The sequence below is a fragment of the Exophiala xenobiotica genome (assembly GCF_000835505.1).
Source record: "Exophiala xenobiotica strain CBS 118157 unplaced genomic scaffold supercont1.3, whole genome shotgun sequence".
Classification (NCBI taxonomy): Eukaryota; Fungi; Ascomycota; class Eurotiomycetes; order Chaetothyriales; family Herpotrichiellaceae; genus Exophiala; species Exophiala xenobiotica.
The window spans coordinates 2165400-2185324 of record NW_013562492.1 but is presented as its reverse complement, the minus strand read 5'-3'; the positions used below and the strand labels follow the sequence as shown (position 1 = coordinate 2185324).

Sequence of the window (19925 nt, the reverse complement as noted above, 5' to 3'; positions counted from 1 at the left end):
ACTGATCGTATCGAATCCACTGCCTATCCCTTACTTGCGTCAATCACCGTCGATCCGAACCCCAATACCATAAACCACGCATTCGCGGTAAAGACCCCGCGTTGCCAGGGGTCACGACGAATGTCCCTCCTTCACATCGCAATCTTGACCACCGTCGATCGATACTAGTAGTCTGCGGAGGGCTGCTTCTGCCGTGCCCTTGGCTGCTACCCAAACTCTTTGAATGCCCGCTGCCAACAGATCAAAACACTCCGGCACCAAGAAACCTGATCTATACTCCAACCACATCGACCCCGATGACATACAGGTAGAAGAGGAACCAAGAGTCGGAAGGAAAAAGACAAAGAATGCTGCTGCTAAACAGCCAACGTACCTTGACAATGCCGAAGAGAGCCTGTCGCCTGAGCAGATGGGTCAACAGTCACTCCCACCTGCTAACCCGCAGTCAATTCTCGGGCACTTGAACCCGACCTTCCCCCAGAACAAGCGGCAGAATGATAGCTCTGATGCCTTGAACGAGGTGGACCCTACCCAAAAGGTGTCGGATGAGCACACACCGCCCACCAACGTCTGGGCTCGAAGTGCTGGATATGGGCAGTCTCCGCCAGTCGACCCAATTCCTGGGTTCAGTGTAGCTGGCTCACCTCCCTACGAACCTGGCTTCAATACTCGAGGCGGTTTCACAAGGAGTCCACCAATTTCGCCGCCATTAAGGAAGGCTAGACCCGTGAGTTATGGAAGTGGCATTCCTCCGTTGCCTTCCCATCACAGAGTTTCGACCTCACCTTATGCTTATACTGTAAATGCCTATGGCTCCCCACCAGCTCTGCCGCACCTACCTCAACAGCACTTCTATGGTCCTCATGATGTCGACATAGGGCTTGCCAACGTCACAGCACAGATGAACCTAAAAGATCCGGTTCCCCTTAAGTTCGCCCATGTCCCAGGGTATGGGAATGAGGCTCGTGAGGCAGTGTTCGTGACAGGCGAAGGAGAACTGAATGTCCTCGGCTACAACGGCGACAAATTGGAACATTCAGGCTGTCTCGGAGGTGTGCAGGGAGCTATTCTTGATGTTTGTCTACTGACCTGGAACTCTGGCGACGATCCGTTCGCGGAATACCGGCCCTTGGTGGCCCTTACTACCCACGGCCCTAGCAATTCGGAAGGAGATCCTGCAGAGGCAACACCTCAAGATGCGGGTGTCACATATCTCGAGACCAGGGTTGTGGTGTATTCAATGAGCAAGAGCTGCCGAATTGCGGAATTGTTGCGTGTCCCATCCACCATGAGAATGTTTCATGGAGGTATCCCGTTACCAGGCCCCGCCGCAAATCTGAAGACACAGGCAAGCGGTAACTACGTCGTCGTATCGTCCGGTCACAGTGGCGAACTCTATGTCTTCTCGGTCCGCAAGGGCACTGACTCCGCAGTATTCGAATGCCTCGGCAAATATTGGACTACCCTCCAGCCCCAGCTGCAGAGAAGAGACTCATCACAACCTGCGTCAGATGCAGACATTTCGCCTGCCGACCTGGGCCGTGGAGCTGATGGGGAAGACTCGTCTATCTTCAGCATGAATGGCCGATGGCTAGCATTCTGTCCTGCGAGCACTCCTTCTCGTAGATCGATCGGCGCCCTGCTCGGTGAATTCGTCGTTCATAACAAGAACTCTCCTATCTCCGCCGGCACAGCCCCTTCGAGGCCTCCAGTAACGTGCGATGTTGACTCAACCGATGTCGATACCTTCTTCGCTAAGGTTGCCAAGGGATTTGCACAGGAAGCCGTCAGGAGTGCAAAATGGATCGGAGAGAAAGGTGTGCAGACTTGGCAGAACTACTGGAAGAAAGACTCGTCCGCCGACAATCTTCCCCATGTACCATCGTCGAGCCCGCCGCTGTATTCGCCTCATCTTGGTGTGGCACAATTTCCACCCACCCATGCCATTGACATCCAAACCCACTCAAACGATCCGGAGGTTATATCGATCCTCGACTTGAAATCTTTGCAAGAAAGTCAAGGCAGAAGGATCGAGTTCAGCCCTTTGGCTACGTTCCAACCGCCAGGAGGCTGCAGCTTTCTCTCCTTCATGCCCACTGGGCTTGGTCTCTTGACCGCCAATAGGAAAGGTGATGTGCAATACGTTTGGGACTTGCAACAAATGAGACACATTAGAATTTCGGCAACATCCACGCCACCCGACAGCGGGTGTGTTCGACAGATTGCACGCTACGAGCGGTTAAGTCCTTCCACCATCGTCGATGTGGTTTGGGACGGCTCAACAGGCTACCGGTTCGCTCTGCTTACAAAGAATCGAACAGTACATATCTTTGATCTGCCAAAGACCGCTTTTCAGTGGCCACCGCCTCCCCTGAAGAGAAATCGCCCTACTTCTGCACCCGTGGAACCTCCCCAGACAAAGGCAGAGCATGAGCCAGCACCAGCTGGAGGGTTCTTCGCTTCAGCCATGACTATCGCGGGCAGAACCCAGCCGATGCTAGCGAACCTGAGAGGGCGAGCTCCGAGCATTAGCAGCGGGATCACTGGGTTTGGTGCTTCAGGTATTGGGCTTGCTTCTACCACTAGTATCAGATCGGGTAGGGCGGTAGCGGCAGGGCTTAGCAAGTCTCTCGGGGCCGCTACAGAAACGGTTACCAGTCTTCGACATGCAAATCAAAGCAGGCTTTATTTGAAGGTGCCAGCCCGAGCGGGATTGCTCTATTGGCAACGACGTGACGGAAAGTCTGTCTTATCAGTTCTCGATTCGAACAGCATCAAAAGCTACTATGTGCGCATGACAAAACCGAGAGAGGACCGTCAGAGACACACCGTTTCAGTCTTTGATGCCCGGAAGCCAGTGGCAACTAAATTGCCAAAGGCCCTCGAATTGCTGGAAGGTCAACCACACAGAGAAGCTGACACTCCAAGTGCAGACGTTGCAATGACTGGATTCTGGAGATCTCGAACCATTAGAGGAGAAGGACTGAAAATGTCACATCCCTTGGCTTCAGCCGAGATCGAAACGAACGCACCATATCAGCCATTCCACTCCGATCATCGAGTCACCGTCTCACTGATTGAGGGTAAACAGTTGTCTGCAGAGCATCACTCCACTATCCCTGTACAGCGAATAGCAGCACCACAACGCAGTGTCGCCGCCGCAGGTAAGTGGGTTTTTGGCGAGGAGATCCAGTCCCATCAGATACCAAATACCGCTGTTCGGCAGCCGTCAGACGAGGCCGATTCTATAATCTACCACGAGACCAAGATTACGTCCGATTTGCCTCCCTTAGGTAGTACCCCGGTCGAGTCACTCAGCGAAGGAGTGAGCCATGCCGTCAGCAACAACAAGAAGCGCAAGAACAAGAAGAACAAGTCGCCTGCTCTGATAGTCGCGGATGATGGTTTCGGTGAAGTTGATCTGGATACTGCGCGCCGTGATGGTGCGGTCGACCTAAACATGGATCTAAGGCAGGATCGAGTTCAGGACTTACTGGAGGATGAAGATCTTATAGGATGAGGTCTGACTCGGCGTGCGCTCAAGCTTCGGTCTTCTGTGACTTGACATGGGAATCGGAGCTTACTTGTCCTTGTCCCTGTCCAGGAACCAGTGCTACATGTTTATACAAAGCTCACTCAACGTTGGCTATCTTGTACAGAGTAACGTTCATCAACTCCATCCATAATGCCGGGGACATCCCTGCGCTATACCAAACATGAAGCCGCCAATGCCAGCAAGTAGTGGAACGCATGACAACTGGGCTCGACACGGTTCTCGGACCTGCCCAAGCCCAGCAGCTGTCTGCAGCAGGACGAAGCAGAATTCTATGCCAATCCTGGCTCACTTTGAGTAAGCCTTCATTCACATTCTCAAGTGATATGACTAGTCACCTTGAGCGGCCTGTGAATGGGTTGCCTCAGTTGGAGTGAATGGTATGTTTGTCTGGCCGGTCCGCGAAGTGAATGTGCTTCGCATTACTGACCACTTTCACTTTCAATATATTCCTCTTCGTTTTATTTCTTGCAAATCTGTCGCGCTGCATCCTTTCACCACCCAGTCTAATATTGAACAACTATCACTATGATTATTCGCGCCATCACCTAGCGAACTCGCCATGGAAGGCCCGTGGATTCGTCCTTGGGTGGGATCTGTTTACTACGGTGAAGACGAGACCGGAGAATTGATGGAAAGATACCTGGCACGCTATCCTGCCTACCGTGAGCCACAACGAAAGGTAGCGTCTTCGTTACTTCGCACAGCTTGAGCCTTCTACTTAGCTTGACCAGGACCTCCGAAATCTCGAATCCAGACTGCAATCCGTCAGCGTCCGCATCGGACTTTACCCTGATCTCATCGAGGAACGTCTTACTAGAGGCGAGCTCCTACTGAAGCTGAGATACCCTGAGCTTTCTGTCTCTGACGCAAAGAAGGCATTGATCTTCATTGACACCAACGTAAGTATGGCCTGTCGAGAAGACACCATACCAAAGTGGAAAGCTAATATCCGCATTGCTTTAGGCCGCAGAGGCTCGACCAGATTTGGATGATGAAGCCCTTGACATACTCAGATGCCGAACTATTCTCCTCATTGGCCGCTCCCTCTTTCTTGGCAGGTGCTTCGTCGACTGCCTCGATATCGTTCCGAAGAATCCAAGCAAGAACAAATATGCGAAAGATGAGGATTTTGTACGCCTGAGGAGATATGCCCAAAAAGCCCTTGAGTTCGAATTGGATCACAACATGCAGGATCCAAGCTTTCAAGAGATGAGTGAGGAAGATCAGGAACATTCAATATCAAAAGGAGAAATCATGGTAGTACCATACCCGTGGATCTCCGATAAACTATTTCGACGGAAGGCTTCTGCAATTGATCACGCCAACTCGGACATTTGGAAACTCTCCCAGGGCCGTGTCATCATCAAGCAGAGTACGCTATCCGACCAGTTGCGGGAGTATGGCCAGATACGGCCCGATCAAGACTCATACGGTATATTTGCAACAAAAGACATACCAGCAGACACCGAACTTTTTTGGGATCGCACTATCCTTTGCGCAACCACTGGCGAGGACCGTTGCGCGGCATGCTGTGCGGACCTGAACCAAAATGTTTTCTACACTACTGCCCTAGAATCATGCTGCGATATGGCTTGTCTACGAAGACTCAGGATGGCTTGTCAACCTGGTCGACGCGCAGAAGTACAAGGCATGCTGGCTGATGCTCCCCAGAACGAAGACGAGGCGCTCTTGCATCGAGGGCTTATCATGGCCCACAAATATACGCAGGATAACCCTTCCAAGCATCCGCTACGGGCACGACTACTCAACCGTCTGACAGCACGCTATCACCCCGGGGCCAGAAGGGCTTTCTCGTACGGTGCAGAAGTCTGCAGGCCGATCGAGATTCTGCAGAAGCTCGGTGTTGACATATTTACGGATGACTTGTCTGAAGCGTGGGTGCTTGAAACCATGTTCAACCGCATCTCGACGAACGTACGGGCTGTTGAGCCGGACGGAAATGCAATTGTCGCTGTCAACACTCTCTACAGCTTCTTCAATCACAGTTGTGATCCGAATGTGGATACACTAGAGGACGACCTCAAAGGAGACAGTTCTGTTGGAATGGTGACGAATAGGAAGATCTTCAAGGGTGAAGAGCTGTATATAAGCTATATCGCCGACAAGGATTTGCGAAAAGGCTATCACCAAAGGAAGAAACTTTTGGAGTATTGGACCGGAGGAGAGTGTCTCTGCAGAAAATGTGCTTACGAAAGGGGATCTTCCTGGACGCTCGACGACGATATGGAATTCGAGGACGAGTCTGGGGCACATAACGAAAGCCAGCGAAGAAGAGGTGGGCACTACAGTGACTTCGAGGCTGATTGGGTCGTGCATGACACCGATGATCTGAGTGAGGATTCGTACCAAGAGGAATAGGATGTCATATGGGACGTTCGGGAGAACGACTATGGAGATTAGGAGTTGCTTTCTGGATTGCGCTGGGAACCAAGTGACATGTGTGGAAGAACTGTCCTTGGAGACGACTATTGGGCTCTGAATGTCGAACCGATTACGAAATCAGATGGACATGGAAGGATATTCGAGTGCTCTCCAGAAGCTTGGTGGAGATTGCCATGTGTATTGGTCGAGGCGACAGTTAACTCGAGAAAAGGAGAGGTTGTCAATATATGATCGTGGACGGATGATGGAACGACAGTGCTCAATGAACACTCCCTATCAAGTCGAACAGCTTCCAATGAGCACGAGGACAAAGAATGAGGACAAAGCACTGTACAAGACTTCACAGAGCTGAGAAGAGGAACAGATATCTACATCCAGAAGATGGACTGTCGGCGTCTGCTTCGAATACAGCATACTCAACACCTTCCTATGGCGACTCTCCATGGTTAACTGCTGCCCAGCGACAGGACTCGATGACCAAGTCCATTTCACGTCACTTCTCCGACAAAGTCTTTGTCCTTGAGGTATACTGCTGTGTTTATATATGGGTTGTCAATGTTGTCTCGAGAACTTCCTCCTTTGTGCTTTGTTCCGAGGCATCACCGCCTTTGTGATAAATTCGACCACACTATGGCTCTGTCATTGTTCCCCTTCACCGACAGCAGTCTGGCTCTTTGAATACTCGGCCCAGCTTCTGTCCTTGTTGTTGCTGGACTGGTCATTCACTGTTGAAGGTGGTGCTGCCACAGCGACAGTGCGACACAATGAAAGAATTACAGCAGCTCTGTGAGGCAGTTGTCTTGATCTGTGCTATTAAACCCACTGTCAAAGCCTGGGATACTCGACTTTCTGTCCTCTTTCTAACCCTCCGATGAAAGACTACCGATCATTGCTCCTACTCGCGCGACTCCATTTTCCACTCACAAACAGTGAACGCTGGACACAATGGCTCGAACACAGCGCGACAAACCCACGCCAACCTCAGCGCAGTTTGGAATCTACTACCCAGAAGGAGATGGATACCTCTTCGTCTCGATGTTGGGAGCAGGTTCACATGGCACAGCATGCCTGGTCCGGTCCGTCGCCGACGGCCAAGTATATGTGCGAAAGAAGATTTCACCCAGTTACGCGTTCGACGAGAACAATGAGTGCAAGGACGTCAAGTACTACCTTGCACACCCGAACATCCCAAGACTTTTGCATGTGCAGGAGCATAAGCTGCTAGTGGACCCATCGGAATATCCACCAGACGCGGCATCTGCTACGATGTCCAAGTACTTCAACCCAGAGACATTCAAGAGTGTCGCGGCCTACTTTGATTACTGCAACGCAGACAGCATTATGAGGTTGACCCACTTTAAACAGTTTAAGCCCTCGACCTTGTTCCTACTGAAGACGTTCGACCAGCTGTTAGATACCTTTGGGTACTTACATCGCAATGGTGTTGCACATCGCGACGCACACATGGCCAATCTCTTCTTGCATTTTCCCAATGATAATGCTCCACTCCCTGACCTTTTCGTCGGTGACTACGGATGCGCGTCCACCATCCCCTCAGACATCTGGCAAGATGATACGCACACGCAGCTCAAACGTGAGCCAAGGATGCACCTGTGGGACGAAGGTGTAGAGGCAATTGTTATTGATTTACGCTCTGTGGTTCAATGCATGGCTCATCTTCTGATGGGTGTCCCGCCAATTTATACGGAGTCCGACGCAGAGGGAAGCACCGCCTCAGCGCAAGGCATCGATGTCGTGTTCGAACTCCACGAAAATCTCTGGTCCAGCTTTCTCAATCATCAGCCAGAGGGTACTTACCCGGGGGAGCTCTACTATCAATGGTTTCGACTTAATCGTATGGTTAAAAGAATGGAAGGACGCCATTTCGACGCCTATGATGTGTTCTACGACATCAAAGAATGCGTGAGCAACTTGAGATGGGAAGAAGAACAAGCCGTCAAGCCCGAGGATGTACAGAATCTGCGATGGATCAACGATTCGGACGAGCGCCGTCATCTCGACTTTAGAAAAGGATCCAATCCTCATCTGTTCGCATCGAGAAGTGCGCTGAACTCGTTCTCTGCAGCGGACATCCCAGGACCCTACCGTATCGCCAAAGTCGATCCACAAACGTTTACGGTCCTTGGAATTGAAAAGTTCGACCACTCGTGCTTCATCCCTGTTCCAGACTTTCCTTATGACAAGGAATATCTCCTACCGAGCATCCGACAGCACGAGGAAATGGGTATGGGTGAGTGGCACAATATTGTGGAGAAAGCCGATGAGGTCCTCGACGGTATAGCGGCTCCTGATTACGCGGCCCTTGGTTATGTGATGCCAAAATACGAGCCTGTGAGCCTGGACACGATACAGCACTACTTCGGCACTGATTGGGACTGGTATCCTGGAAAGACTTACGGTCGTTTTGGCGTCGGTACGCTCGTGGACCCGGCGGTGCTGGTGGACTCGGACTCGGATGATGAGTCAGTGGCGAGAGAGGAGGAGGCTCGTTCTGGTGCTGGGACGCTCGTGGACCCGGTGCTGATTGACTCGGATGAGGAGGAGGAGGAGGAGGAGGAGGTCGGCGCAGTTGTAAAGAGATCTGCGTCGATGGATGGTGAAGAAGATGGAGCGGCTGAATCACAGGAACGAGGAGAGAGTAAGCGGCGCAAGCGAGGGGGCTCGGATGAGATGGACAATGAGAGAAGGATGAAGAGACGTAGAGAAGAGTGACGGCCACACGGGCGACGGAATCGTTTAGGCTAGTTTCCAATGTCATTGCGATGGAACACAACTTCTAGGTACTAGTAGTAGTTGCTTCGATTTGCACACGCGATGAGACTTGTTGCTGCTGAAGTCGTCTCCAGAGCCTGTGGGTACAAAAGCTGGTCTTATCTATTGAGAAGTACGTCTGTTCTAAGGGAGGATTGTTTGGACCCTTGAGACGATGTCCTCCTGGATCGATAGTCGTGGGCTTTTTATGATATACTGTACCCTGTCGTGCCTGTTGACGTGCCTTTGAATGCTGACTAAGAAGCCGATATTTCTCTGAGATATTATGCCTCTGTAGTATAGTATATACACTACAGTCTGTGAGTGTGCTGAAAGAGGTGTGTCCCTTGTGGCTCAAACCGTGCCTTTTCTGTCCTGTGTACCGCCCTTATTATATAGAAGTTGAAGACCGTTTAAGATGATGACCTTCCTGGATTGTAATAAGTTGGCTTTTAACAATATACTGTAATGTGTAATAGTGTTGATGTCCTTCTGTGTGCCGAATCGAGATGGCAGTAGCTTTCTTTTCGTTGTGTGCATCCTGTATCCCGCTAGATATACATATACCCATACTCAAAGTGTCCATAACTGTATTGAAAGAGGTGTCTGCCTTATATAGACTCAACAGTCCATCACTGTGTCAATGGAGGTGTCTGGCCTGTATACACATACTTATAGTGTCCATCACTGTGTCGATAGAGGTGTCCTCCTCTACCTGGCGGATCAGACCGGACAAGATTCATCCCCTGTGCCACCAACTTTGTCCTGTAGAAGAAAACAGGTTCGCAGCTCTAATTTTCTCTTATCTACCACTTAGACGACAGCCTCTCCGTGCCTCTTGGACTCGACCAGCTCGACATTGCTCTCGGACCGTCCAACGGGGTACGTGTCGGCGTCGACACCCAAGTCGATGGACTTCCCTGGGTCTGAGGAGCTGTGAGAGTGAGAGATGTCGGCCGCTGGTGGGTGGTGAGAAGTCCGTCCCTCGCGGTATTGGAGCTGGATCTTCTTCGGACCGGGACCCCCGCTGGTGGAGTTGGAGTTTGGGTAGGGGTCGTTGCTCTCGGCGGCGGTGCTGCCGAAGCACGATGGGGCGACGCGTTTGAGGAGGTTGCGGGTCGATGGCATCTAGACCATCGGACGAGTTAGTATGGATAGTGAACGGATGGGGACAACATGTGCGAGATTGACGGTGTTTTCGGACATTAGGCAGGACGGGGTTCAAGACGATAAACCGAGGAGGGAAAAGGGAGAATGGCAACGTACGCAGCAGCAGATTATGAACATGTCGCATTCGAGGACCGACCAGTAGACGGCGGGAGAGTTGTCGACTGTTTCAACGTGGGTTTTCAGTAAGCATTGAGCATTGGCGTGGACATGTATCTGACAGAGAGCAATGGGGACTGTAGAGGGAAGTGCTTGCTCATGCATCACACCTTGGGAGGGTAGGTGTGTCGGGGAAGAGGATGTCAACGAGCCCTTACAGGTAGGATTTGTCGTCTTGGCGAACTGAATCAACGATCGCAGTCGGAGGATACTGATGATTGTGATCCTATGACAACATTGTCAGTCATGAGCGACAGAAGGAGATGATAGAGGTGGACGTACACGAATCCCACGCTGAACATCATGATGACCTGGATCTTCTTCCTCCAGCTCATTTCGAGCTTCAACAGCATGGGGATCGGCAGGGAGAGGATGGCCACGTCCAGACCGATCTCGACGGCGGCGCGGATCCACGAGAACAGGTTGATGTTGATACAGGTGCCCGTGGTCTCGCCTGCCCAGCCCTGCCAGAAGAACGGGATCGGTGTACACTGGAAGATCATGGCGAAGGTGTTGGCGATGCCGAAGCCGACCGAGATACCCATGAGCGTGAAGACGACGAAGCGGAAAGTTCGCGAAGAGAAGACCCGCAGGTAGAAGGCCAGCAGGGAGAGTTGGACGAATGCTTCGGCGGCCATGTAGAATATCTCGGCGATGTAGAGGAGCTGGAAGGAACGCAAAGCCTGTGAGAACAGGAACGGACACGCTTTTGCTTCATGAAGAGACAACAGCGCACTTACCTGAAGAGTTTTATCGATGTGAGGGAACGGTATGGTCCAGAAGTCTCTGCCCATGCCGTAGCGTGCCACTGCACCATCGTTAGAGATCGCGGTTCTGTGGCAGGGGCTTTCGTGGAAACTAGGATAAGGGCTCACTAGGAATGCAAACCCAGTTCAATGGGCCTGCTAGTATCACGGCGGCTATGACAAAGTAATCGTCCCATTTGAGTAGCATTTTGCTGTTCCATTGACGGTCGGCAACGCGGAGGATAACCATGAGGACCGAGAGGCTTCCGAATGCGGCCGGGATGGCCAGCACTGTGGTTGAGACATCATTTGGTGGGACGCCGCATGCTGCGAGGGTAGCATTGGTTGATGCTAGAACTTGTGTCAGAGACATACATGAAAGTCTGGGGCGTGCACCGGGCTGACTGAAGAGAGCTGAGCCGTAGGTTGGTGAGGATGACTTACTCAGTGTCTCTTTGACGGTACAGTTGAGTGTTTGACAGCCAGCAGCGGCTTGCAGAAATGCCCCGTCACCGCATAGGCAAGCTATATCGGTCGGTGAACAGCTCGACAGGGTGATTGTCTGCTGGAAACAGCTCACCTACAGGAGGGAAGTTTAGCATGTACGCATAACAAGGCTCGACGAGCCGCCAACGTATATTCCGGGAACTCTTACAGCACATTGTGGTAGCTGGTCGAGCAGGTTGCTTTGCGCTGACGAACCAGCAATGAGGCTCGTAGCAAACATAAAAACTTGGCTCAGCTTCATGGTGGAATGGATTGCTCAACAACGTCGACAATGCTGGGTGAGCAGAACGTTGAACTCGGCTGGCCGAGAGGAAGAGGGTAGCGACCATGTTCTGGGAGGCTTATAGCCTCCTCGGAAGATGCTCTTTGATCGCAGAGGAGAATGATTGACAGGTTTCATAACCGTAAAGAGTAGAGCTATGTGGCTAGGAGTTCGGTACCCATTCACCAGGGTATGACTGTTAGACCGTGGACCTTGGGGGGAGTAAACGACAGCCTGCAAAGCTTTTCACTCGCGGAAGAGTCCATCCGACATTGGGTTCAAGATCTGCAGCGCCGCTCGGTTCAATGATCACCATCTCGAAGTTGATGGGTGGTGCCCTGTTCCTGGTGCCTGAGAGGCATATCTAACTGCTTCGGCATGGCTGTGGATTTGTCTGCCCATTTGATCAGGGGATGAGAACGCTGGATGTTGCAGAGTGCCTCGCATTAAAACCAGCCTCACCTTATCTCGGTGGAGCATATATGTACTGAAAAGCTCGTCGAGGTGCTGGAAGCGGTGGAGCAGTGCCAGGAGTGGGAGATCGACTGATGAGAATTAGTACGAGTAACGCGAGCGCCTTGACATGCTGTGCGTCTATTCAGATTAGGCTCAAAGAGGTTGATGATTGTCTTCGAGGAGCCGGGATAACGTGGAGACGAAGTTCGCCTCGATGTAGGCTCGTACGAGTACAGGACTCCCTTCGTAGGCGCGTCGCGGATGTAGTCCTGGTGTTGCAGATCCCGATTGACAGACCAGTCCGCAGCCACAATCCTTAACATAACGTGCCTCGCGCAACATCGCAATCCAACTCCTCCGGGTCGTCAATCAGCGCACATAACGCCAACAAGCACTTCTGGACTCTGGGACCTGTCCGATGACGGCGGCCAATCCTTTGCGTCGCTGGCCGGTGCTTGAAGTACCAGGCGAGATGGTTGTAGGGTCCCCTTGCTGGGTTCGAGTATGTGCCTTATCCTGCCATGACTGCCCATGTTATTCACGCACCACTGCCCAACAACTGGAACACCCCAGATGGTGGCTTTCACTAGCTCTTCAGAAAGCCGAAATGGCAACGGCAACGGGCACTATGCGCGGCAAGCAGAACAGATGCCCACGGAACCCCAATGCCTCGCATAAGCACTCAGCGCCGGTGTTTTGAGTCGCAGATCTTGACCCATTTCTTCCAACGTCTGGTGGGGACCAATAAGGAACTTGCTGGACTCTCTTGCAGGTCAATGGGACGCCTTGTTCTACTTTATCATCCCTCATCGGACGGGGACCGGACCTTTCTCTGCTGAGTTCAAGTTTCGAATCTTCCTTTGGCCGGATATTATGATGGCTTCCTCGACAGTCATCGTGAGCATCGTGCTGGGACTCGCCATATTGTACGTTCTGAGTCGACCGAGAAATGCTGGTCGCGCGCCATTACCACCCGGCCCGAAAGGGTTACCAGTTCTGGGGAATTTGAATGACTTGCCTAAATCCGGTGTGCTCGAGGCCCACCACTGGCTGAAGCACAAGGATCTCTATGGTTCGTGCAAACGATTCTCCAGGCCCTCTTGCAAACAAGGTACTCGTATGCTGAACAAGCCCGATGCTGGGCTCTTGACACAGGCCCGATTAGTTCAGTGACCGTGATGGGTCAGACTCTGATCATCATCAACGACTCCAAACTCGCGTTCGAGCTCCTGGAGAAACGGTCCGCCATCCATTCCTCTCGTCCGAAGCAGATCTTTGCCGGGGAGATGTTGGGCTGGGAGAACTCGCTAGGCCTGTCTCCATACAACAATCGTTTCCGAACCTACCGCAAGAACATGGCCAAGATCATTGGCTCTAAATCAGCAGCCTCGCAATTCAGTCAGTTGCAAGAGGCTGAAGCTGGCCATTTCCTGTTGCACGTCCTGGAGAAGCCCGAGAACTTGCTTGATCACATCAGACGGTCTGTAATCCCACCACGAAGTCATGCCGATCGACTTCTCCTACAGCAACTAGCACTGACTCTGTCCTGACAGGGAGGCCGGCGCCGTCATCTTGAAAATCGCTTACGGCTATACTGCCGAATCGGACAAGGATGATCCTCTCATCGACATGGCTGGTGACGCGATGGATAAGTTTGCGCGCGCTGGAGTGCCCGGTGCTTTCATGGTCGACATTATGCCCTTTCGTAAGTTCATCACCCGTAGCCTTTCACCAACTTCCGCTAATTTCCTGCCCAAGTGAAACGACTACCAGAATGGTTCCCCGGCACAGGATTCAAGCAAACGGCCAAACAGTGGGGCGCCGAACTCACCGATGTGGCCGAGAGACCCTACGCATTCGTCAAGCAACAGATGGCCCAGGGCAAGAACGAGAGTTCTTTCCTCTCTCAGCTTCTCGAGCAAGGCGACTCGGATCCAGAGGAGAAGTTCACAAACAAGTGGTCAGCCATGTCTTTGTACACAGCCGGTGCGGATACGGTAGGGTTCTTCTGAGTCCTTCACTAGTATCTTCGGGCCAAAGAGCAATGCTAACCCTGACCTCAAATTTGCCAGACCGTGTCTTCACTAGCATGTTTCTTCCTCGCCATGACTGTCTCCCCAGAAGTCCAGAAATCAGCCCAAGAAGAAATCGACCGCGTCGTCGGAACAGACAGACTCCCCACCGTCGCCGATCGCGAGAATCTACCGTACGTCGACGCCGTTGTCAAGGAAGTCCTGCGCTGGCACCCCGTCGCCCCGATGGGTCTCCCGCACACCAGTACCGAGGACGACATTTGCAATGGGTACCTCATCCCCAAAGACGCCATGTTGTTTGCGAATGTCTGGTAAGTGCCAGCAAGCCCCGTCCAGCCCGCAATTTTCACCATCTTTGGTGGTTAGATGCCTCGTGCAAGAAATGAGAGAACAAGGCTGATGACAAGGGCGGGCAAATTAGGTACTTCACCCACGATCCCCAATCGTACCACGACCCCATGACGTTCAAGCCAGAACGCTTCCTCAGCACCAGCACGAACGGCCACAACACGCCCGAGCCCGATCCGCACATGTACGTGTTCGGCTTCGGTCGACGGATCTGCCCGGGAAAGCTCCTGGCCGACAACGCGCTATACTTGACCATTGCGCAATCACTCGCGGTGTTTAGTATCGGCAAGGCTGTCGAGGACGACGGGAGAGAGGTCGAGCCTGAAGTCAAGTTCCAGCCGGGCGTGGTCAGTCACCCTGTACCATATAGGAACACGATCAAGCCAAGGTCGGCGCATCATGAAGAGCTGATTCGAGGCATCGAAAAGATGTACCCGTGGCAAGAAAGTGATGCGAAGACATTAGAGAGTATGAGTTACTAAACCACTCTATGGAATATGGTAGGTAGTTTTGTGGTAGCTCGAGAGCCTGCGAGGTGCGGAGGCTCTCAGCTGCCTCGGGTAGATACGAAAAACAGAAAACCACCACCTATAATAAGCGGTTAGGTACAGTAATGACATCTGTTTTTCCGTATATACCCGAGGCAGCTGAGAGATAGCTGCAGCTACCAGGCGGTCGTTCGTGCGGGTCGATTTCCAATGTGTGCGACAATCAAGCACCAGCACCGATCAGGGGAGTTCAGCCTTGCACGTGACCACTATCCAGCCGTCAGGGGCGGCCAGCGCCGCAAAATGAGCGTGTCAGTGCTTGCAAATGTCTTATAACGCCATGCAGAGTAATGGGCTCGCTTCTGAATCGAGAATCTCATGATCAGCCGACGCTCTCATGCTTTCCTGTCCTCGAAGCCGGGAAATCATGTGGTATTCCTTCCTTGAACGCCATGCGCCTATAATCGTCATGCACAACATCAATCACTCTTCCATCTTCACATCCTGCTTGGGTAGGTTGCCCAAATTTCTCAACAGGTAGGACCTCTTGAAGTAGGTGTTCGGATGAACAATGGTCTCCAACTCGGCAGGGCCCCATATGCCCTCGTCCTTGACTTTCTTGATTTCTGCCTTGTGCGCCCAATCAAAGACCCGGTTGCAGGCAATATGAAACCTCTTCTTTTCTACATCTTCTTTAACGCCTCGCAGCACTTCTCGGTCATGCACGCCCGTGGCCTGAAGCATACTGGTGAGATTGTCCACGCTGAAGTGTCGATATGGACAGCCATGTGCTTCACCTATTCCAGGCGGATGTTCTGTCAAGATCTTCTGGCATGAGTATGGTGCGTAGCCTCTTCCGCGACGATTTACGTCGCCACCAACATCACCATATGCGTGTCGGACATTGTAGCGGTATTCCTTGTTGAATTGGTCATCGGTGATGAGTTTGAAGCTCTGCCGCCAGAACAGCAGACAGTCCTCCAACGTCAAGCCAATACCCTTCAGGAATAGTGTGTACTGGAGTCTTCCGTAATGTTTGAGATGGTTGTTTTTGCGCAAGGTCGAATGGAGGTGCTTCATGCACAGAGGGAAATGCTGGGACAGGTTGTCAACGTTTGCTGCACTAATGGGAGCACCAGCAACTGATGAATCAGACTCCGAGTAGCCAGCATCAGGCGTCGCAAAGTTCTTGGAGAGGTGGTTGAGGATGGGGGTTAGGCGGTCGTCTTCGTCCAGACGAGGTAACGCACGAGCGGTCAACTCGAGGCCTTTCTCGAGGCGGTTGGCAAATTCCGTCAGTACCATGCTCGTCTGTTCTCGCATAGGTACGTAAGCTTTGCCTTTTCGGACGAGGACTGTCCGATGCTCGACCAATTCCGGTACTCGTGTCCATTCGACTTTGAACCAATTCTCATCCTCCAACCGGCGCAGACCCGGTGTTGCAGAAAGGAGCTGCTCACCCAACTCTCGCTTTTCCTCCTCTTGTACCAATTCCCAATTCAAATTTATGCTTTCCACGAATGCCCGTCTTTCCCTGCTGTCGTCTGCTTGGAAGCGGAGCTTGAACAGCATGGTCTCCACCCTAGAGAAGCGTCTTCGCAAGTCTTCTGTTCCGGAGAACGCCAGCCGGAGGATGAAGTGCGAGTAGTGATCCTTGCGCCGTTCATTTCGCAAGCGTTGGTCGATCACACCGCCAGGGGCAGCAGAATTGGAAGCAAGAGGAAGGTATTTCTTGAGTAGTGGCTCGAGATGGGCAGCGGTTTCTTGCGGGGATTTGTTTCTGAATGAGCACGCCTCGATCTCAGCAAGAACTGCTGGATGTTAGCACTTTCAGGCTTGATGAAAAGGAGCCGTACTTCTTAATCTGTCTATTGCCCAAGTTTCGAATTCCTCCAAACTGATTTCCTGGGTTGGTGGGACATCGTAGAAGGATAAGCGGTAAGGATAATCTTGCTCCTTGAACGTGGCAGTTGCAAACTGAGTCTTCTTGTAGTCGACCTTCTTACGTTTCACATCGAATCGGGTGTCTGTTCGCATCATCTTGGTGGTGGTGCTGAAGGGCGTTCAAGACAACAGCATTGTAAAGGCATTAATGATGAGAAACGCGCAGACGCGTCCGCCATTTTACGCGTCGAGAGCGTCTGGAATCTCCAACAATTCCAGTCTAGTTTCTCCAATTCTGCGGAACGGATTTTCTTTTAGGCGTCGCTCGACAGTTGTTAGGTCTCGTCGGCCTTGTTGGGACCGAGTTCTCCCGCCCAACTCCAGACTCTGATGAGGGTACGAGCTGCGCTATAGGCAATGATGGGCTTGAACTTATTACTTCTCCGCTTACCTGGTAGCTTAGGCCTCCGATTACCGAGCACCTCACATCTCTATCCTCCCTCTCGCCCGTCGCAGTCCCTCGTTATTTCCTTCTTTCTTTCAACTTCTTGCAACCATCTGCCTTGCCTCCTGGTCCTCCCTAATTCCTCCACACACACCCGTCCGTTACACCCAGAGTACTCCCAACTAATCAACATGGTGGGCTTATAACCGGGCGCCTGGTTGCCAGGCCTCCGCATCCCCTCCTGCCTCTCTGCGCCTCCTTACCTTGAAAGATATACAATGCCCTTTAGCACTGTGCCTCGCAAGCTGAAAAGAGCGGCCAGAATTATTCTCGTCGGGGCTCCAGGAGTGGGAAAAGGAACACAGTCAGAAAGACTTATAAAAAGGTTTCCACAACTGTGTTCGATCGCGACAGGAGATCTCCTGCGCGAGAATGTCAAGAATAAAACTAATCTAGGTGCGCTTCACTTGGAACACGCTTGATACTGTGCACTAACATCTAGCAGGAGTGCAAGCGGAGAGCTATATGAAGGATGGCGGTCTCGTGCCCGATCCTCTGATCCTTAACCTCATCCTCACCGAACTGACCTCGAGGAAATGGCTGGAGACATCGGACACAAACGACAACATTATCGCAGCTCTCGGACGCGGCAACGGGTCAGCCTCATCCGTGGTCAAGGCGTCCAACGCACCCGAAACGTCCTTCATCCTCGACGGCTTTCCTCGCACCGCCACCCAAGCGCAGGCCTTGTCATACCTCCTACCTATAAATCTGGTCTTCCAGCTGGTCACTCCGGTTGACATTGTTCTATCTCGAATGGCAAATCGATGGATTCATATGGCGTCCGGGAGAGTGTACAATGTGGGGTTCAATGATCCAAAGGTGCAGGGATTAGACGATATCACGGGAGAAGCCTTAATACAAAGGGAAGATGACAGTGAAGCGACATGGAGGAAGCGGCTGGCCAAGTTTGACCAGACCAGTCAGAGTCTGCTCAACTTTTATCGACAGCAGAACGCGAATCTGGTGGTCACAGTGACTGGAAACAGCAGCGACGAGATCTCACCTCAACTGTTTGCAGAGGTAGAGAACAGATTTGGTATATAGAGTTCAATTGTACCCTCGACTGTGATTTTCCAGATCCCATTGAGATCAAGATGATCCCTGAAGCCCCGGATGCCCAGCCAGAGGTCGAATTAATCTGCGCTCGACGCGAAAACAACCTCAGCAAGGAAAGATCCGAGACTGGCGATTAAGTAATGCATTTTTGTTGTCGGCGACTGTTTGTGGGAGAAGGAGGAAAAGAAGAAAAGCCCGGAGCATGGAAAAATAATTCATGGCCAACCGTTGTGCTCTGGCTTGGCAATGAATTTCGCCGGCTGGAGCCTAGACGATCACCTGGAACTGTGAACTCCCCACCAACCACACCTGTTGGGGGTGCCTATCCAGAAACCACCTTGAGGGATCTCAGGATCATCTGTTTTTGCCGAATCCCGTCGTCGTTTTTGCGGCCTTGTCCAGACCTCAGCCTTCTCTGATAACAACCTGCTTTCGGTGAATGTTTGTCGTACTGATATTGCGTCGTAATACATGGCACAGCAGCTTGCCAGAGTCATGCGTGTATGCCGACGTCCGCTATGGAGTTCCAACTCTTTTACAGACTGAAACCAGGTCAAAACCGGCACGAGGCTAGGGGGAAGATTGACCCCGTATCTGGATCTTTTTCTCGGACCGTCTCATCTATTGACTCGGTGTCGCGATTCACCTTTTGCGATGTTAGTCTTGTATCAATCAGAGTCACTTTGTCAGGCCATGGCGGCCCGATGCTTTGCACGATGACACCAATATAGGACGTACCTTTAAAAGGGAATCGGCTTAATCGCATCCTTGCCAGTCAGTCTGCCTGAGACGCATGTGTCACCGATCTACTAACCCTGACCGACTGTCGCATTCCTACCCGCATTTCGGCTGCGAGTTTCCGGGTCCAGTAACTTCATCTGGAACCTGTTGATAAGCCTCTCCAGCTGGACGAGTCCAAGCGGAAACGACGACACGAGTATGACAACGGGGACGACAGCTTGACAGCATCACACAGTCCAACCACGGAGGGAGGACAGCGTTAGCAACAACGGCCAAGTCGCGATATCTACGTAGGACGCCGGGTGCATGTCAACGATATTGCTCTTGATCACGCAGACTGGGATGAAGGGAGGCGATGGATGTGATTGCCCACATCAAGCTGATACCCCGGACAGCGCTATGCTGTTTTAAATGGAGCCATCGTGGATCGATACACACCACCTATTTTACGAAGCGAATCCTGAGGAAGAAAGAAACACTTGCTCCATCACATTCGTAGCCTTGACTTGGTGCCTCTGCCTCGATCCCGGTGACCAAATCGTCCTCCAAGCAGGCTGGCCATTGCTTGCGTTGTCACATATTCGGTACAAGATGTGCTGTACTGATCAAGTGGGCATGGCCTTGTATTGCTGACTGAACTCTGGGACACGTTCCGGCCACTCGATGCATCACGATGGTCCGTCTGATCCTGGGGCGGAACCAGGGGCCCTCCATCGGTGCCCGCTTCATCGTCATCACTAGGCTTGAAAGAGGATGAATGGTGGCACAAGGGCGCCTTTGGGGGAGCCATCGAGGAGCTTGAGGAGAAGCAGCCTGGCAGCCTGGCAGCTTGGGGCGCA

The 19925-nt window shown here is 52.1% G+C and overlaps 7 protein-coding genes across 7 annotated transcripts; 5 read left to right on the top strand and 2 right to left on the bottom strand.

The window, feature by feature from the left end:
- Nucleotides 1-223: 223 nt before the first annotated feature.
- Nucleotides 224-3520, top strand: PV05_05013 (uncharacterized protein; the record flags this gene model as incomplete). The annotated part of the gene is made up of 1 exon (XM_013461477.1): nucleotides 224-3520. The coding sequence occupies one exon, from the start codon at nucleotides 224-226 to the stop codon at nucleotides 3518-3520; it is 3297 nt and encodes a 1098-aa protein (XP_013316931.1).
- A 595-nt stretch (nucleotides 3521-4115) lies between these two features.
- On the top strand, nucleotides 4116-5935 carry PV05_05012 (uncharacterized protein; the record flags this gene model as incomplete). Its single annotated transcript, XM_013461476.1, has 3 exons — nucleotides 4116-4235; nucleotides 4288-4455; nucleotides 4520-5935. 3 exons carry the CDS (start codon nucleotides 4116-4118, stop codon nucleotides 5933-5935), a joined length of 1704 nt encoding a protein of 567 aa, XP_013316930.1.
- A 969-nt stretch (nucleotides 5936-6904) lies between these two features.
- Nucleotides 6905-8692, top strand: PV05_05011 (uncharacterized protein; the record flags this gene model as incomplete). The annotated part of the gene is made up of 1 exon (XM_013461475.1): nucleotides 6905-8692. The coding sequence occupies one exon, from the start codon at nucleotides 6905-6907 to the stop codon at nucleotides 8690-8692; it is 1788 nt and encodes a 595-aa protein (XP_013316929.1).
- Nucleotides 8693-9544: 852 nt separating this feature from the next.
- PV05_05010 (uncharacterized protein) lies at nucleotides 9545-11551 on the bottom strand (the record flags this gene model as incomplete). The annotated part of the gene is made up of 7 exons (XM_013461474.1): nucleotides 9545-9859; nucleotides 9998-10283; nucleotides 10340-10722; nucleotides 10798-10865; nucleotides 10933-11154; nucleotides 11248-11383; nucleotides 11459-11551. 7 exons carry the CDS (start codon nucleotides 11549-11551, stop codon nucleotides 9545-9547), a joined length of 1503 nt encoding a protein of 500 aa, XP_013316928.1.
- A 1340-nt stretch (nucleotides 11552-12891) lies between these two features.
- PV05_05009 (uncharacterized protein) lies at nucleotides 12892-14891 on the top strand (the record flags this gene model as incomplete). The annotated part of the gene is made up of 6 exons (XM_013461473.1): nucleotides 12892-13100; nucleotides 13184-13508; nucleotides 13582-13733; nucleotides 13787-14025; nucleotides 14101-14372; nucleotides 14483-14891. Exons 1-6 carry the CDS (start codon nucleotides 12902-12904, stop codon nucleotides 14889-14891), a joined length of 1596 nt encoding a protein of 531 aa, XP_013316927.1. The 5' UTR covers nucleotides 12892-12901.
- Nucleotides 14892-15000: 109 nt separating this feature from the next.
- Nucleotides 15001-16976, bottom strand: PV05_05008 (uncharacterized protein). Its single transcript, XM_013461472.1, has 2 exons — nucleotides 16754-16976; nucleotides 15001-16708 (listed from the first exon to the last, which is right to left on the bottom strand). The coding sequence occupies exons 1-2, from the start codon at nucleotides 16935-16937 to the stop codon at nucleotides 15381-15383; spliced, it is 1512 nt and encodes a 503-aa protein (XP_013316926.1). The 5' UTR covers nucleotides 16938-16976; the 3' UTR covers nucleotides 15001-15380.
- Nucleotides 16977-17245: 269 nt separating this feature from the next.
- On the top strand, nucleotides 17246-18358 carry PV05_05007 (uncharacterized protein). Its single transcript, XM_013461471.1, has 2 exons — nucleotides 17246-17682; nucleotides 17732-18358. Exons 1-2 carry the CDS (start codon nucleotides 17505-17507, stop codon nucleotides 18331-18333), a joined length of 780 nt encoding a protein of 259 aa, XP_013316925.1. The 5' UTR covers nucleotides 17246-17504; the 3' UTR covers nucleotides 18334-18358.
- The last annotated feature ends 1567 nt before the right edge of the window (nucleotides 18359-19925 follow it).

Excerpts from the sequence above, each read along its gene's own strand:
- PV05_05007 (XM_013461471.1), top strand. The coding sequence starts at position 17,505 with ATGCCCTTTAGCACTGTGCCTCGCAAGCTGAAAAGAGCGGCCAGAATT. Across the intron at positions 17,683-17,731 it reads CAAGAATAAAACTAATCTAG|GAGTGCAAGCGGAGAGCTAT; the intron begins GTGCGCTTCACT and ends AACATCTAGCAG.
- PV05_05008 (XM_013461472.1), bottom strand. The coding sequence starts at position 16,937 with ATGATGCGAACAGACACCCGATTCGATGTGAAACGTAAGAAGGTCGAC. Across the intron at positions 16,709-16,753 it reads GGCAATAGACAGATTAAGAA|TTCTTGCTGAGATCGAGGCG; the intron begins GTACGGCTCCTT and ends AACATCCAGCAG.